The sequence below is a fragment of the Monopterus albus genome, unplaced genomic scaffold (assembly GCF_001952655.1).
Source record: "Monopterus albus unplaced genomic scaffold, M_albus_1.0 scaffold209.1, whole genome shotgun sequence".
In the NCBI taxonomy this organism is placed as follows: Eukaryota; Metazoa; Chordata; class Actinopteri; order Synbranchiformes; family Synbranchidae; genus Monopterus; species Monopterus albus.
This window is the reverse complement of record NW_018128089.1, coordinates 298,161-316,797: the sequence shown is the minus strand read 5'-3', so window position 1 is coordinate 316,797 and position 18,637 is coordinate 298,161. Positions and strand designations below refer to the sequence as shown.

The following is an 18,637-nucleotide window of genomic DNA, read 5'->3' as shown; positions in this document are numbered from 1 at the left end:
AGGTGGAATAATGAATGAAAAAGTAAAGCACAAGTACAAGAAGACATTTAATCATCTATGAAGATTACAGCCATAGCATGCATATAACACACCAACACAAAACATATTTCAAACACTTAACATATCAAAAGTTGAGTACAATCAATGCTTCTTAATTAGTGGTGCACTGTTCTTTTCAAAGTCAGTGAAGCTGACATCACACTACAGCCCTTGGGTGTAGAATCAGATAACATCTGTCAAATTATTCTGATGGCACAAGGTTTTTAAGAGAAAAACAAAGAGATCCTGGTGGAAATTAGCTGTTTTCAGTCTAGTTAAATCCTTATCATGCTACCACTAGGGCTCGACGCCACAATGTCAACTTCTGTCTTCTTGACAACTGCTAATCAGCTTCAATTGTCACTTCATATGAACACAATCATAGTATGTTTTTCCTTTTCTCTAAAGACATCAGAAGAATGCCATTCAACAGGTTTCATATTGTATAATGCTGATCATTTGTCCAGTCAAGGTCCAAACCGACAGGAGCAAATAATTCATTACACAGGCTTTTAGTGTACTTGTCTTTTCAGTGTAGATTTCTTTTACCAGGTATTTTTAAATAAAGTATTTCAATAAGCTTCAGCAAATAGAAAAAGATCTAAACATGTCCATGACCTAAACTAATTACTGACATCTTCTGGCTTGTCGCATGACTTCAAAGGCCTAAAACACCATGGATAATTAGATAAAATATAAAGTAAAAAACAAAATTAAAATCTAATCTTTAAATGACTAAATATGTGGCTCATTTTCTTCACACAGTCTGTTCTTGGATTTAGCTACTTGTTGCGTGGTTTAAAAAATGAAAGGGAGGGGGACTACAAATCCCAAGTTTGTTTCACAACCACGTTTTGTTCTTTTGAGATACATTGTGAAAAATAAACTGTTTTTTTTAAAAGAACCAGAAAGATAAAATACTATAAAATTCACACATTTGATTGAAACACACTACAAAAGATAGAAAAATAGGCCTAGTATTACAGACGGCAGCAGACTGGCTGGGCTCAGAGGAAGAGGTTATCGATTGGTGCAATGGGATCACATGATGGAGCAGCCTCTTCTGGCACTGCGAAGGTCCCGCTGCACAGAAACAGTACTCACATTAATCGCACTGTGGAAACAATACTACAAACTAGAGGTGAAATGGTATGAAAACTTAAGATCACAATCATAGTGATCATAATTATCAGTATTAATGGGTACTGATACAGAAAGTGAAATTTGTAGTATTATATTGAAAGTCTTAGTCAGTTAGATATTGATTAGATACTTGATATATAGGAATGTTTAAGTGTAGCCAGGATGTCTAGCTCGGGCTGTTGAATGCTCAGTCATCCTTACCCAGTACTTCCCTTAATCACCAAACAGCCTCTGGGGTTGACGTGGACCGTCCTGCTTTGTTTTGCCGCTGTACTTTCTCTGTGTCGGTCTGTTTAGTTGAGGGAGGGGCTGCACCCTTCTCACACACCCAGTCAGCAGTGTGTTTACACATGGCGCTTGTAATGCTAATGCAGATATTTAACTAATCACTAGCGATTCCTGTGTGCACATGCACCCCTCCCCCCTCACATTCCTGGTACTTGATTTTATTACCACCTCCTGAGGGATGCTGAAATTTAGCTCCCTGAATGCACCTCCAAATCAGGCGCACCGTAGTGGAAACAAACTCTGAACCTATGACAAGTGTTACTCAGCACAATATGTTCCGATACGTTCCTGTAATGGGAAAAACCCCAATGGCGCTTATACCTACAGTCCATTAATACCAGAGAACTCCTCCTCCCACATTGACATGAGTGCAACTTGTACAAGTACACGTTGGTTGCTGCGAACAGTGCACAGTCACCCACAGATCATCAGATGTAGCATGTTATATGGCCCTTATACAGGTTAGGAGACAGCTGTGGCTGCTAGGCTCACCTGCTGGTGGAAGACATCTTCTTCAATGGCCTCCACTCCATTGTCATCATCGTCGTCACTCTGCTGCCTTTCTACTGCTGTTCTGTATGTTGTGGTTCTCTTGGCCACCTCCTGCCACACACAGGTATATGGGCATGGGTGTGCGCGCGCACACGCACACACACACACACGCCAGTATCAAAACTCTACCATCAAGAACATAACTGAAGATTATTTTGCTTTTTAACCGTGACACAACCAGCTGACTAACACTTCTCTTGAAGGTTTTTGTTATCAGGTTTTCCACAGGTTTAATCAGGTTAAATTTAAGACTTCTTAAGGCCTTTTTTAGATCCTTTGAAGACCCACTTCCAGGATGCAACTCGTCCCCAGAAGGGTAAAAAGTAAGTGTTCTGCAACTTCAATCACAAAAAGTGGGAACTACTAAAAGTTACTACGGTCTGAGTTGCCTAGGCCTGTATACTGGCCCGGTCACACATGGATAAACAAAGTGTCAAAGAGGAACCAATGCGAGGTGGAGGACAACAGAGACCAACTGAACGCACCTCACTTTACCGGAGCGCGTTGACAAGCCGTGGACTGGAGGCCATGGAGCGTGTCGGTGACCGGTGACAGAGGGGTGCAGAAGGAGCACATGCAATGGATTCCTCTTTGCTAAGTGTATGCTTCAGAACCAGGAAATCCCCCCAGCTCCAGGTTGCTGCGACCACACCACAGGGTCTGCTCAACCTTCAGTCTAAATAAATAAATAAAGCTGATTCTGATAAAGTCAATGACCACGACATGCTCCCTGAGTGCTCTCCAATCAGTTCTGATCAGGCTGCAGAGTTTGCAAATAATCTGGTTTGGTTTTGTAGTTTGATTACAGCATGACAAATATGAAGTGATGAGAGAAAGAACTACAACATGGAACCAGTGTACCACAGGCAGCACTACTTGTCACCAAAACAGGTACTGTAAAAGCACAACTTAAGTTAATGCGACATACAGACGTAACTAGGGGTGTATCAATCTGAATTGATATATCGATCAAACACCCTGCGATCTGATGACACTGATGCAAAATGTAAAGGTTGATGTTTTGTGCTTTTACTTTGAGAGCCAGACTGTAAGTATCAGTAAACACTGGATCACTGGCAAAGAGAAGTGATCCATGATTGTATTGTGATGAGCGGTGATATACAGCCCTAGAAGCAACATTATCTTAGCATTAAAATAATCAACTTAACCAAAGCATTATCAATTGTTAAGACCCATCAAAACTGTATTCCATTATAAGGCCTACAATTTCAGATTACTGGATTTTAGATCTTTTAAGATTTTAAGGGCCTGTGGAAACCCTGGTTTTGGCCAGACAAATAACTCCAACAATAGGCACCAATGGGTGTGGGGATGGATGGGTGACTATTACACTAGACTAGAGATAAGAGGTGGTGATATCACATCAATATAACCACTAAGTAAAGACCAAATCGACAAACACAGAGGGCAGGAGACAGAGTAGAGGGATCAAGACAGCTGATAAATGTGTGTGCATCATCTCACCTCTCCCTGTGGATTGCTCAGCACCACGTGGACATCCATCCCAGAACCCCAGGAGGACTCATTCTTCCAAATCAGGTCTGATGGTGGTTTCGAGATCACACCAGCATCAGATGCCCAAACCTGCATATAGCAAACAGGAACATAAGGGTTCACAATGTCCCCAAGAAATCTTTATATTTAACACAATATTCACATTAAGTGACTGACTACACACACACTGCATCCTGAAATATCCAAAGTTAGTTCACTGAGCTTTTGCTCAGAGGTCAAGAACCAACTGATATTAGTAGGCCCTCTCTGACATTAGAGGTTTAATCCAGATTATATTAAACTGCATTTGTTTGTTCAGCAACCTGGAACAAAAGAGGATTATGCTTCCAATCTTCACATTAACCAGCCAGAATGGTGTTTATTCTTAGTGTAGACAAGTCTTTTCATTCTCTGTGAAGAGATGAAGACTGATAATACATTTATTACAGTGATCTTAAAGGCAGTATTGTTAGAAGGCACACAGTCCACCTGCGTCAGTCTTTACATTGATCTGAAATGATTCGGTTCATACTTCAGTCATGTGGAAAGTGAGAGTTTGAGAGCAGACAGTAAAACAGAACCAGCACTTCCCTCAGTATCCCCAGGAACGCAGCCCAACAACACAGCCACTGAGTTGTCATGTTTTAGTACTTAACTCAAATCTCAAAATGCTAAATCTGCTATTGGAAAGACAGAAACCGTGTGACAGTTTTTAACAACTTAGACAATGAGAGGCTGCCTGTTTGGACAGCAGGGACCAAGTCTGCCCCCTTCTGGCTCAGCTGTCAAACGCGTACACCTGCCAAGGTCAAGACCACCGACAGGCTCCAGAGAGAAAGGACCACTTGTGTTTGTTTTTTTTTCCCAAAGACTTGTTTTTCCTTTATTGTAAATGTTCAAATTACTTTTGAATTTACATGACTTAAATTAGTTTTCACTTTTTATTTCTTGTTGGACTTTGAAAGAAGATTTGAACAAACTCTTACTGTAACTTTCTGGCCAGCCTTTAGGACGTATTTGGGTGTGAACTTGTAGGTGGCTGTAGCATTTCCAATAGTTTTAATCATCTCATAGCCCACCATGGCCTGGTCCTGAAACAGACACAGTCATTAACATAAAAAAAGAAAAGAGAACAGGTTACAGTGGCTCCTGAAATAGAAGTTTTCAGCAGTATCTACAAATAACCATGACGCAACTAAAAGCGTGTAACATCTAAAAATCCAGGAGCTTACCTCATTTCCACTGTTGTGGAGGCTAATGAACTTGCCGTCTATGTCGATCTCATCGATGCAGATGGGTCCTGTGGCCGAGGCAGAGTGGGCAATGGACATCGAGCTGCTGGCTTCTTGTTCCTCCACATCTACACGCTTCCTCTTTCACCACACTGTGGCTGCTGGATGAGGCTCTGGACACCGTGACACGAGATGAAGGACTGGGTGACAGCTTCAGTCTGTGGGAGGGACACACTACAGTTAGATATCCAGGGCACAAGAGAAGCTAAGTGGCTATATCAAAAAGGAGCACAAATTTAAGTAATGCCATCGCTTGCAAATCTTATGGGTCCTAACCTTTCTTCTTCTCCCTCCAGAAGTTTGCGGTAGGCGTTGATCTCCATATCTAGAGCCAGTTTAACATCCAGCAGTTGCTCATACTCATTTAGTTGCTCCTGCATCTTGGCTCGTATCTCAGCCACCTCACGGTCTTTGTCTGCCAGCAGCTTCCGGCTTGTGTCTTTCTCTTGAATCAATGCTGCCTCCAGCTCCGCTATACGATCACGCCAAACACGAGTCTGAATATAGACAAGCAGGTCAGAGCTTTAGTCAGCAAACATGTCACAGAACCACTTTATTGTATACGTATGCAAAAGGCACTGTCAGGAAAATTACACATTTCGATTTTGAAGTGAAAAATAGAAAATACAACCCCTGTAGGACAGTGTAAAAATGAATTTCAATTGTTAATGCATAGTTGCTTTCTGTTTCATGAACATAAAGAGAAAAAATACAGCAATTGCAGCATGGACAAAAGTTTGGGCACCTAACTCAGTACTTGGCAACCCTCCTTTAGCAGATGTCACAGCTTTCCAACACTTTTTGTAGTCTTTTATATTCTAGATTTAGGAATTTCCAACCGCTGTTCCTAGAAAGTACTTCAAGTTCTGATATTTTAGATCATCTTGCACACAAAGCATGTTTCAAATTTTCAGTGATGCTCGAGTCAGGGGACATGATGGCAGTTTCCAAAGCTTCAGCTGGTGTTTCTTGAAGTAGTTCATAATGATTTTGAGGGCTGCTTTGGATCGCTGTTCCTCAGAAGCCAGCCTCTTGTCACCTCTAGCTTCTTGACTGACTGCAGAAGAAGTTTTTGCTTTACTTTTCTGCCAGGCAGAGGCGTTGTTTGCTCATAGCCGTCCAGATCTCGTCTAGACTTCTACTATTCACATTAATCACAGAACCTTAATGTAACATTTCAAACAGTGAACATGTCCAGTTGGAAGCACATGCTATCTTTATACAACCTTCCTTCCCATCACCCCTTATTTCCACCGGACACAGATCTGTGGTGTCATGTCTTTGATGTGGTTTTGACCTCACCGATAGCATTTCAGAAGCATAGTGTCTTGTTGTTATGCTGATTTTTACATTTTTTTTTTTTTGAGTGTCTACAATGGGTAAGTAGGCTACGTAGTAAAATGGCTTCCATTTTTTTCCCCTTTTGTGTTTATAGTTCTTATTTCCTACATTCCTATGGTAGATGCCAGCCAGGTATTTTATCCATGCACCCCACAGGAGGATGCCCAGGTAGATTTTGGGGCTGAGGATCCTACTGTGATTCAATTCACTCCGCTCTATCTGCTCGGTGATTCAAACCAGGGTCGTTTAAAGTTAAAAGTTTTAAAGAAAAATGAGGCGAGGCAGTAAAACATGGATGACCTTTGTGTCAGTGACTGACCAGTACTTCACTCAGTTGTCTAGTGTCGGTCCTGGGGTTATGCCAAACACCACTGACACTACAGCAGCCAGCGGAGGGAAGTCATCACTCAGTATGTCAAACCTATTTTTAAGTTCAATGCTGAGATGAAGACAATAATAGTAGTACCTTTTCAGGATGTGGTATATGCTGGGCACCAGTTGCTAGGTGACAGAAAAGCTTTCCGGGAGGTGGTTAGCAGATAATTAACTAATTTTTGGAGCAGTGGACTTGGATGCACGATGTATCTATATGTCAGCAAAAAGCTCTGGCTGTAGTTGTTCTGATGAGGAGATAAACTGCATGCAATGTTTCGAAGAATGAACAAAAGCACTCCACCACCGTGAAGTACTCCATCGCTACAGTGAACAGGAGAACTTTACTTCAAACTTGCTTGACTAACATTGGTAAAAGACTTGACTCATCTTTGACTTGATATTCATGGATTTTTTTTAAAAATTAATTAGCATTTCTCTAGATATTGAAAGTTAAGTTGTTTTTAAAACAACTGGGTGATTTCTAGCATAATCCGTGCAAACATAGCAACCTACCTACACAGAGACATGTTACCTTGCATTTTTATGGGAGTTACTAGTATCCAGAAACTCCCAACATGACTAGTTTGAGTGCTTCTTTTTTGTTGTCTGTCCAGGTCACTATGACAGATCTATGTAAAGTTAATTGGCATTTTCTAAAACAGGTAAGTCAGAATATGATTCAATACCAAGATGAAAGTGCTGGTTACCTTTGCATTTTACAGGTTTCATCAGATATTGCTGCTTAAGACTAATTCTGTCAGGAGATAAAAACTTAAATCACAAGATAAAATGACAACCTCCTTCTGCAGTCCTGCCAGCTGGCCAGTGAGGCTCTCAATCCTGAGGGCTGACTCTCTAAGCTCCTCTCGGGCCATGTTGGCTGATGCTCCATTCATCTCAGACAACCGATGCAGGTCCTCGAGCTGGACACAAACGCACAGATGGTTCAAAAGTCAGTAACATCAACACTGTTTCCTTTCTATTACTCTAAGGGGAACTGAGCTGCATCAGTCACTTCCTGACATACAGGAAGCTGGTTGGTAAAGAGCTGTTTGGTACACTCGCTTTTCAAAAAAGGCGTTACCTGCAGTTTCACTTCATAGTAAACAATGAGGATGACTTAAAAATTGTTTGCCAAAATAACACAGAAGGCATATGAATACATTTTGGTATTCATATTTTATAATGTATTATGGTGTTAGTGGTGTTTGCTGCCAAATGATCATCCTCACTCTATCCAATCTTATCAAACCATTTTTTCTTTTGTAGTTTGTTTTGAAGTATCAGGCAAACAAAAATCACACACCAAGCTAGTGTAAAAAGAAACATACAACACTCAATAATACCTTAGTCACAACAGCAAAAGAAACCCTTTTCAATACACTACACCAAAGCAGCCAGTGATCACACAAAGTTATTTAGTGGTAATAAAACTGAATATCTTACCCATCAGTTATCTTCTCGCAACAATAAAAGAAAAATCTCATGTTTATTGAGAATGAAATTTGACCCTGCTAGTCACTAACACCTGCCAAGTGCCAAATGTGGGTAGATTTTATGTCTGGTGAGTAAATCTGTGAAGACTAGCCACACAAAGGTGGATAAATGTTTGTAATAAAACACTGCATTTTAATTCACAGGCGCTCTGCTTCTGTCCCGTGTCAGAGCCTGATACACACACACAGTCAGGAGCACCCTAAGAAGACCTGGCACATAAAACATTTCAGACTCTTCCTCCTCACACTCCTGGAACTTCATTTAGTACAATGTCCTGAGGGGTGCTGAAATTCATCTCTGGGAACTCACCTCCAAAGTGGGTTTTGGGCAGTGGAAACAAAAGCAGAACCCGTAACAAGGGGTACACATGTTCTGTTAGAGCTCAGTAGGTTCCAACAGTTGAAAAGACCCATTTGAAACCCTTCCCAGACTGACAGTCAGCCCCTTCCTGCCATCGTCTAGAATATCCTTTAACCCTGGCATAGAGTGTTGCTTGATTCAAGCTTTTAAATAACTTCACATAGCTGAAAAATAATTAAGTGTTATGTAAATTGAACAGGGTTCAGGGTATGTACTGCAGCTGAACCCAATCAATTATCAATGACCTTTGGTAGATTAGTCAATTTAATCACTAAAGGGGACAATTCTTTTTCAAAGACCCATTTGGTGCTGTATACGTTCATCGCTGCCTCATTGCATGTACTGAAACCGCGTGTGTGTTCATACTTTGGCCACGTAGGTGCTCTCCATGTTGTCCTTGTAGATCTTGATCTGATCCTCATTCTGAGCCCTCATCTCAGCCAGGGCCTGAGTCAGTTTATATTCATACTCCTCTTTTCGTCCAGAGTCCACCTCCACCAACCGGGTCTCATACCGCTGCCGGGCCTCCTTCACTTCCTGTAGCACAGCACACAGTCAGCACTTAATGCTCTCAGATTTGAGCCTGTCTTAATTAACTAAAGTCAACTCTGGTCAGGTTGCACAAATCAAATGAGACAAAGTGATTCATCACCGTTAATGAAAAAATGAAAATACGATAAAGACATCAGTCAGTTGAAGAAATACTCAAGGTCATCATGTTTTTTGTGTTGTAGCTCCTTGATTGTGTTGCATGATACCTCAGACAAACCACATCAGCTCTCTCTGATGTTAAAAGTCTGGTGATATTCCAAAGACGTTTGACATTAGGGGTGGGATTTACAAATTTTCCTAAAGGAGTACATGCAGATTTTTGATAGCGTACACACCTTTTTGTAATGGAAGGTGCTGATGAGAAAGAGAGAGAGAGAGGCTGCTGAACTGAATGATCGTACTGCACAAAGTGAGCATGTGCACTGCACTCACTCTGAGCTGTGCAGGGCTCGCATTAGCATGAGAAAATACAGTGGCCTGTGTCGTTATAAGGAGAAAATACAGTATGGCATAATAATGAGAAACATTTTAATGTGAACACACATCATAAAAATGAGAAAAGTATCTTGTCATAATGAGAAAAGCTCATTATAGGAAGATACTAAGCAAGCATTTAGGTGAGTTGAACAATGCTTAAATGACTATGGTATGGCCAGCGTGCACACAATCCCACCCCTACTTGAAATGGATCAGGGTGATGGTGGAGATTCTCCTCTGCTGTTAAAGTACTAAACACTGCTTTCAAGGTGTTTATACATTATTTAAAATGACAAAGTCATCTGTTCAGCCGACCTTTGACAGTCATTGTGAGAATGGAGATTATCAATTCAGGGAAGATGTTTATTCCAACATTTTATTTCTCCTTTACTTCTCTTTTGATATCTTGTACCCTTAGTTCCTTAATCTTATCTACTTTGACTTAATAAAAGTAGAAATCTCACCTCCTCATGCATGCCTTTACGGAATTCGACTTCCTCAGTCAGACTCTGGCAGCGATTTTCCAAGTCGACACGGAGAAGCATCTCATCTCCAAGGTGCTTCTTGGTCTGAGCAAGGCCAGTGTCCAGCTGACAACACAAAAGCAGTACGGTAAAAATAAGTCTAAATAAGTTGCACTCATAAGTCCAGAACTGCACAAAACCGTGGCCTGGTCGCGCCACAAAGTACCTGAAAAGCCAGCACAAATAATGGTTTGTTTGCGTACAGGATTCAGAATAAAAGGTAGACAATATTTACAGATATACTTTTGTTTTTAATAAGCACAATCAAAATCACTGCATTCCTCTTTCAAATGTCAAAAGGAACAAATAAAGAGGAAAGAAAGTCACTCTAGCCTAATCCTATTAATGTTACTGCAGTGCTGTACCTCCTGCAGCTGTTCTTGCAGGTCAGCCAGTGTGGTCTCAAGGCCCCTCTTCTCAGAGAGTGCTGTGGCCAGCATGGCCTCTTTAGAGTTCAGCTGAGCCTCCAAGTCCTTCAGCCTAGCCTGGGCTCCTGCTGCCTCTGAGTCCTTCTTGTTGTAGCTGCGAGGAGGAGGACAAGGCATACTAAGTGTATGACTGTATGCAAGGATCTTATGATACAAGTTTGACACATGTCAGACCCAAAACCAAGCAGGATTTGTGTCCGTCTCAACTGCAACTTGAATGGTCAGTGCTGGAAACTCCTTCGCCTACATCTTTCCATTGCCATTCAAATCTGAGCTTTTTCCTCCAAGTGACTCAGATCTGAGGCGTGAACAAACCAATTGGATTTTTTTCAAATCAGATCTGAACCACTTTCATATGGTCCTAGATTCCATTCATATCTGATATTTGACCATGCGAGTACTGTCAGAATGGTCAGATCAGAATTTGTCTGGGTTTTTTTTTTGTTAAATGCCTCACTCCTCTGCACATGGGCATATTGCCTGTCATCAATCAAGTGGAAAGAAACTTATCATAGGAACAGAGAGTGCAGATGCAATCTCTAGAGGCACAAAATATCAAGATATAATTTTAATCAGTTTGTCTGTTATGTCCATTCGTCTTGCTTTGCATGTTAATTTCACATCATTAGAAAAGTATGAGGATTCAGGATATACCTTCAGAATTTGGGTGAGTGTACAGGGTCAATTCCAAATGCTCACAGAAGATTATTTCTGTGACTCTATAAATCTATAGGCTATATAAAAACACGATTTCTGCCTGATGATCTTAAATGAAAATGTTTTATGGTCCAGTACACTTGTGTTGTTGATTGGCCTGGTAAAGACCACAGACAGCTGTTCTGATGACTATAAAGACACGCAACACGTTGCTCACAACTTGCTTTCAGTGTGGAATGAATGGAATTACAATTCAGTAGCGCTTACACACCAACTCTTCCAGTGTGTTTTCCCAGTAATGGTATCAGAAGCAACAACTGACAGATGCACTAGCACCTGCAGCACATGACGACAGCCCGTGTACCGGATACTCGTGGATGTGCATGGAAACATTATCAAGCAATTGGATATACACAACATGGTGCAAATTTTCATTAGTCTGAAACCTGAGTGTAGTGATGGCTGTTTGACACCAATGCTCTGATACAAGCTTCAAACTCAAAGAGACATTTTCCTTGAACCACTGCTTTGAAGCTTTGGTGCAGAAAAAGACATGTGACCGATGACAGCTGAAGCAGAAACTGCTTGGGTCCCCTGAGTGAATCATGTGACTGGTTCAAACAGTCAATACTGATTCATAACACGAGGCCTTGCTGCTCATGCTTCAGCAAGTTCATAGGCATGTAAAAGCACCATACACATGACAGATCCTCCCTTGGAAAGACGTGAAGATCCTCTGACCTACTGGAACGAGCACAAAAATATGTACCCACATTTGTTTTTGCTAGCAAAGCAGTACCTATGTACACCAGCCTCATCAGTGCCATGTGAACGTGTGTTTTCAAAAGTCCAAAAACAGTGGAAAAAATAGTTTCTCAATAAAAATCTATGAATCTCCATCCCATGCACATAATCACACCCTACCGTCCTAGTGTAGCAGATGAATATGCAGCGTGAACATTCTCAAAACCTTACAGCGCATATTATTTTATTTTGGGGGGTTAATGCCCACTTCTATTGTTGAGATCTCCATGTAATGCATTCAGTTCTTTGTTTCATGTCATATTGTTCAATATTTTTGCATAGATGTGTTGCCTTGAATGGTTTTGTTGGTCAGGAGCTTTTATTTTGAAGGCCATTGCCCCGTTATTTTGTTTCCTGTTTCTTCGCGGTCCTCCGCAGCTACTGTGGAAAGCTGAGGAGAGGTGAGCTGTATACTCTGCTCCTGTAATTTTAAGTGTTTTATTTCCATTAAAAGAATGCACTTTACCGTTCAGACTGTTATGGCACAGAGTTATAAGCCACCGTTTTCTGTTGCATAGTTGCTAACGGTGTGAAAATTGTTCTTTCCTGTGTGAAGTACACAACTTTATTAACGTGCTAACTAGCCATAGTTGCAATGTTTCAGCTAGGTTGAAGCTCTCACGTGGAGTCTGTTGTTGCCGCCCTTTTCTGCCCTTCAGATGTGAATAGAGAGACCTGACTTACTGTACTGATTTAGTTGTGTTTCACACAGAGAATAAACTCTCCTGTGGATGGCAAACCCCTGTCTACGATTCGTCACTAAAGACACAACGCAGATAGTTAACTTGATGGCCGGCTACACTAGCACATCCTGTTTCCCAAAGCAGGCCTTCTCCCAACTACTACACTATATACCTTTATAGAATCAACCGACTGACCAATCTTTACAAAAATGTATTTACATCATCCACACAAAGCCTAGTTACACCCCTCATATAATTAAGACATTATATTGCCGTCTCCTCTTTCACCACTAGATGTCAGTGAAACGAAGCTTTGAATGAATGAATGAACCCATGTTCGATGTACTTGATGAAGTGGGTCAATACTGGTTCATAGCTTCATTTGCACATCACTACCTGAGCTAGGAACACTTTTGGGTAATTAACAGAAGGTAAGACCAATTTTTCATGCACTGCCACAGTACAACAGGCACATTTGCCTATTAACTGTCCATCTGATGACGATCTCTCTGTAGTACTATGTAAATGGATTATACTCTTATCAAGATATTTTGTAAAGCTGGCTTTCACAGCAGCCAGTGCCTAGCTGCTACTTTGTGTGTGCCTGCTTACAAGTGTATCTGGTTGATACTTTATCATACAACGTTTATGTGTAATTCTGGCTTTGCTAATAAATCGAGTAATACTTTCCTATGTGTAATTCTGGCTTTGCTAATAAATAGAGTAATACTTTCCTCTGAGCTATCAGTTATAACTAGGCAGATGAAATTTGTTTTTCTGTTTAATTGTATTTATGACTCAAGAAACCCGACTTTTAAAAGTTTAAGTTAAATAAATGCATGGCTAAACAATGTCATCTCAATATTTTTTGCCATAATCGTTCAGCCCGAACATACATAACGTTATATATTTGACCTACAAGTGTCTTCTAACGAACCACAAAACGATCCAAGGGACAATAAAACCATAAAGCGTGTTTTTCAATGGCCGAGTTGAGTGACGCCAATACCACACAAGAGAACGTAACCCCCTGGACGGAGTTACGTACGCTATGTTGCAAAAGTGGCTCGAAAATCAAAGTAAGCGTATAACCTTTTACCGTATTATTTTCTCAGTATTAGACAGTACAACATCATTATATTGTTAGAAGCTTACCTCTGTAGAAGCTGTTCATGATCAGTCTTGATCTTTCCCAGCTCAATCTGCAGCCAGGCCCGTTCTTTGGAAGAATCATCCAAACACCTCCTGGTATCGGCTAGCTCGGTCTCATACAGCGCTTTCAGTCCGCTCACCTCCCGACTCCTCACGTCTTCCTTCTCGCTAATTTGCAAGTGGAGGACATCATTTTCGGACTCTAAACTACGAACTTTGTCGATGTAAACGGCCAAGCGGTCGTTGAGGTCCCTGAGCTGTTGTTTCTCCTGCAGTCTGGTTATCCTATTCGGGCTCAGCGGTGTGCCGCTGCCGCACGTGCTTCTTTGGCCGGTCGGAGTTGCCGCCGCAGTCGCCATTGTAGAAGAGTAGCTAGATAAAACGTGTGAAGATAATAAAAAATAACAACTAAACTAGGACACCGCAGGTGTAGGTGCAACGCTTTAACAAACGCCCGACAACAACCCCCACTTCCTAATAGTATCCTGCAGCTGGATCCTACCTTTCCCTTTCTTTACCGAATGAACGTAATGGTGTAATATGGCGGCTCATTGAAAAATGTTACGTCGTTTGCCACCATCCAATGGCGGAGTTCAACGCAATGCGTTCTTTGAATTGAACTTTTGGATTCGCTTGTAAGCCTAACCGATGCATGCCGAACAACCTTCCGTGTAGGTGGAGTCAATCTCTATTACAAACGCTGACCCCGTTTGTTGAATCTTAGTGCCCAGACACAAATACCAAACGCTACAAAACCTTTCCAACAACGATTAACCTGCAATGAGACCAACATCTTTCTGTTTAAATGTGCCAGCAACAAGCATGCAGGCTGCTATCATGCAGAAGGTATGGGGCAGAAAGGGAAGACATGGTGCGAGAGTTGTTAAAGTTTGGTTTGGAAATGGAAGAAAAAAACATTAAATATCATGTAAGAGATCAATTACTGTGTCAATGAATATAGTCAAAACTATCACATGCCAAAACCTGGCAATAAATATTTAGTATCTTGTTTACTTCCCCTTTGTTCACATCGTGCTCAGTTTTACACGCTGTAATTTTAGACTGTATTTCATTTAAGAAAAAAAATTCATGTATGGCTGTTTAGAACAACACTTGAGAACTCTGTGTTGTTTTGTTAAATGAATAAAGGTTTTATTAAAAGGTGTATGTATCATTTTGGAATCAGCTGCAATCGTTTGCTTTAGTATGAAAAACCTTTAAATAATAAGTAACATAAAAAAAGGTGTATTCAAAATTTAAAAGGCAAGTATTCATTTAAATTCATTACAAATATGCAGAAGAGGACAGAAGCACAGGCTAATTTGTTCTAAGTGTCACAAATTGAGGCAAACTCCATATGAATTAAAAGTTTTTTACAAAATGCACACATAGGTTTAATGATTCACTTTCAGAAATGGACAAGGCCATTGAAAACTAATCAGTTACTACACATAAAACACATGCACGTTACTAATTGACAAGTAATTACATTACTCTCAGCAAAAGTAATGTGCTGCATTACTTGTTACTTCACTTTTATTACTCAGCTGTTAACTACATCAAATCCATACTCCACCAAATTTTGATTTTGCCAAGCAGTCCATAAGAATGAATGAATGATGAAACTGTTCCATCTCTGCACCAATAACATTGTACATGTGCCTGAAACTGGTTCATGGCCTTGCTGCACTCCAAAGTGCACCTTCTGATCCTGCATATTTTCTCGCGAGGCAGCTAGCAAACATATGAGGCTAAGTCAGCACTGGAAATGGGGAACATTTCTACTATGATATACCCAGTGACAAACGTCTTCAGTGTGTCCAGCTGTGAAGTTAATTTTCTCTTGTTTGGCTGAAGTGCATTCATCAGTGGCAGTAGAGGCCTCCCTTTTGGCACTACTGTTTTGTCCAACAAGTTTCACATTACTGTGCTGCGACGCTTTCAAGATAGTATTTTTCTTGGTTAGAAGTATTATGCTGCCCACACAGAGTTTACAAAAACAGTAATGTTCTTTGTATCTTTTAGTGAGATAACCTCAAAATAAAGACAGTCCATACAGCTGACGAAACAGGCCTCTCACCTCCTCTGGCCTTCATTTACCTTTTTGGCTAGTAGCTGATGTGAACCTGACAACAGTCAAATTGCATTCAGGCAACACAGTAACGTAGTGTTATTTGGTTTAGTAACAGTAATATTATCATTTTTAAAATTGTAATCCTTTAAACTACTTGTTACTGAAAACGTAGTAATATTACTGTAAGGTGCTACTAAGTAATGCATTACTAATAGTGTTCTTGCAAAGTTTTGAGATTGCATATTTAATTAGTAATGTGGACAAATGCTGCATACATGGCTCTAGCTACCAGTTGATACACTGTAGTGAAAAACCTTCAAATTGCAAATAAATTCTGAACTGGTTCTCATTTAGTTTATTTGTGCATGTAAGAATAAAACAAAAACAAAACAGCAGCGTGAAACAGAACAGTACAAGGACAGGCTGGCGTTGTGTTTTTGTTTTTATACATCAACATATGCTAGTGTGCTTGGATGTGTGTATTTTGTAACCCTAAGTCAAAGTATAGTCAAACTGGCCCTTCTCCAGACCATCAAGGCCATCAGCCCAGGTGGAAGTTGGCATACTCCGGTAGGGATCCAGCAGGATACGGAAGCATCGCAGTATGAGGATGAGGAGAAAAACTAAGAGGAATACGACCAAGGCAAAAGTTGTCTTTTGCTCCAAAGACACGGCAGCAAAGGCTGAATCTGTCGAGGATGAGGAGGAAGACGAGGAGGAGAGGGCAATGAAATGCCCCCCGGCAGAGTACAACACAGAGGGGAGAGCAGAGGTGAATGGCTCTCCCTCCATCGTCCACGAAGGAAAGTGTGTGGTGGGGCCAGGACAGTGGCGCTGCAGATCCCACATGGGGTGCTGTGGCATGCACTTCAACCCAGCCCAGTCTAGCCCCTTCAGATGGACCTCACTGTCTAGAGAGACATAGCACCAAAGCATGCTGGTTAACATATGTCAACCACAAAGGCCTGACAGGGTTAATTATTCATTTTCATATAGTGTTGTCTGTGCATGGAGATACAATATTAGTTAAAGGTTTGGACACACTTTTCCATTAAACTGAATGGGAATATGTGTCCACACTTGTGACTGGTTGTGTAGTTTTGTTATTAACCCAGCTTTTCAGAATATGCCTCCACCATGTGTAATACGAACGTGGGTTTTGAGATGGCAGCACAGAAAACGCAGCATTGTGACAGAATCCTGAGCTGAAGGAGAAGATGGGAGTGAAGTTGCTGGAATCACAAGGGCGGTGCAACTTCATCATCCAGGCCTACGCTACTGTTCATTCATGACAAAGCTGCAGCCTGACAGGTGGGGTTTGATGGCTAATCCAATCATGTAGCTACATTGTAAAAGTGGCCCCACATCAGCATCGCTCAACAAGTGCAACGCTAAAAAACGACCATCCGCCACATTCAGCATTTCAGTGACCGCCACAGAGAAGCCTGTTCAGACAGACACATGCAAACACAAACCCAATCTGAAAACACGCATTCACATTTAGCTGCACCGTCGTCAGGAAGCATGGGACTGATAAATACCTTTGTCTGTTTGCGGGGGTGTCGGATCCATTGTCAGAGTTCCACGGACGAGCTGCTGGTTTGGGCCATCCTACCTTCACCTGCTCGCTTCACTCTCGGTAACACAGGCTATGCGACAAGCAGATGGAATACAGCCACACACGGAACAGACAGATGAAGGTGCGTGTTGATGGAGGACCAGACTCCATCCCAGTCTGTTGGCCCAGCAGCCTCCCAGCCCGCTGAGATGCTTCCCGGCTTTGCTGGGAGGAAGGGGCGGATCAGCCTCTGTCCCTCCACACCCGGACTGTCTCAAGAGACCCAGCAGCTGCTTTTATTAACAGAGCTCAAAATAACAGTGTAAAGACACAAAGTCCCTAGATATTATGCAGGAGGGCGTACAAATTTTCAAAAACACACATTTTCAGTCATTTAATCCTGGAACAAACACACCCTATTTTTCAAAACTAGTCTATCCTTATATTAGGCTCTTCCTTTTTTGTTTCCAGGCATAGGAGGAAAGTTGGTGGGTGAGCCTGGCCAAATATCATGGCTTACTGGGCAGCCTAATATATTTTATTAAACTTATTTAACTATTATTTTACCAGGAAACCCTCACTGAGATTAAAAAAATCTCCTTTGCATGTGTCCTGGCCAACACGTGCAACAACAAAGTTTCCAGTAAACAATGTATATTATATAGACAGATTCATAACACCCTCTTCAGTCAGTACTAAATAATAAATCATGAATGCAATTCAAAACCCCATAAAACATACTAAATGAAAAACATCATTTAAAACAAACAAAAAAACTACAGCAGGTGCATCTGCACACAAGTACAGTGGCATGAAGAAGTGAGCCATTTGGAACAGGAGCAGACTGCACAAGTACCTTTCACCAAGGCACAACATTCACTCAGACAAATAGGTCCTTTGTGAAAAAGGAGATTCAGAACAACACCAAATGTCCTAAAATCCTTGATCTGGATCATCATTTGGGATATAATGGGCAGTAATACTGTGCATCTTACATGAACATTTCAGGGTTCAGTCTTCATTACAGGCCAAGTTATGGTAGAAAAAATGCGTTAAATGGTGTTAATGTTAAATTTAGATGGCTTTCAGATCCAGATGAAATTTGGTGTGGTGATAGACATTGCCACCCTACATATGTGTGGCAAATTTCAAATGATTTTGATAACATTTCAGTGAGATATGAATTTTTTTATGCTGCCCCATGTAAAAGATGGGATTTTTTTTGTTATATTTGTGTGACCTTCACTGTTGACCTTTTTCAGACAAAATCTAAACACTTCTAGGGTTGGTCCCCCCCCCCCCACTGTCTGTACCACTGATGCTAAT

At 41.2% G+C, this 18,637-nt stretch overlaps 2 protein-coding genes across 2 annotated transcripts; both read right to left on the bottom strand.

Annotated features, from left to right (window-relative positions):
- Positions 1–34: 34 nt before the first annotated feature.
- Positions 35–14,263, bottom strand: lmnb1 (lamin B1). Its single transcript, XM_020618746.1, is given in 12 exon segments — positions 35–1,122; positions 1,963–2,073; positions 3,508–3,627; positions 4,524–4,628; positions 4,770–4,914; positions 4,916–4,987; positions 5,106–5,326; positions 7,343–7,468; positions 8,769–8,939; positions 9,896–10,021; positions 10,321–10,477; positions 13,683–14,263. Coding segments are annotated over 12 exon segments (1,752 nt in total). The 5' UTR covers positions 14,039–14,263; the 3' UTR covers positions 35–1,080.
- A 1,829-nt stretch (positions 14,264–16,092) lies between these two features.
- ctxn3 (cortexin 3) lies at positions 16,093–18,602 on the bottom strand. The gene is made up of 2 exons (XM_020618785.1): positions 17,295–18,602; positions 16,093–16,664 (listed from the first exon to the last, which is right to left on the bottom strand). Exons 1-2 carry the CDS (start codon positions 17,323–17,325, stop codon positions 16,246–16,248), a joined length of 450 nt encoding a protein of 149 aa, XP_020474441.1. The 5' UTR covers positions 17,326–18,602; the 3' UTR covers positions 16,093–16,245.
- Between the last annotated feature and the right edge of the window lie 35 nt (positions 18,603–18,637).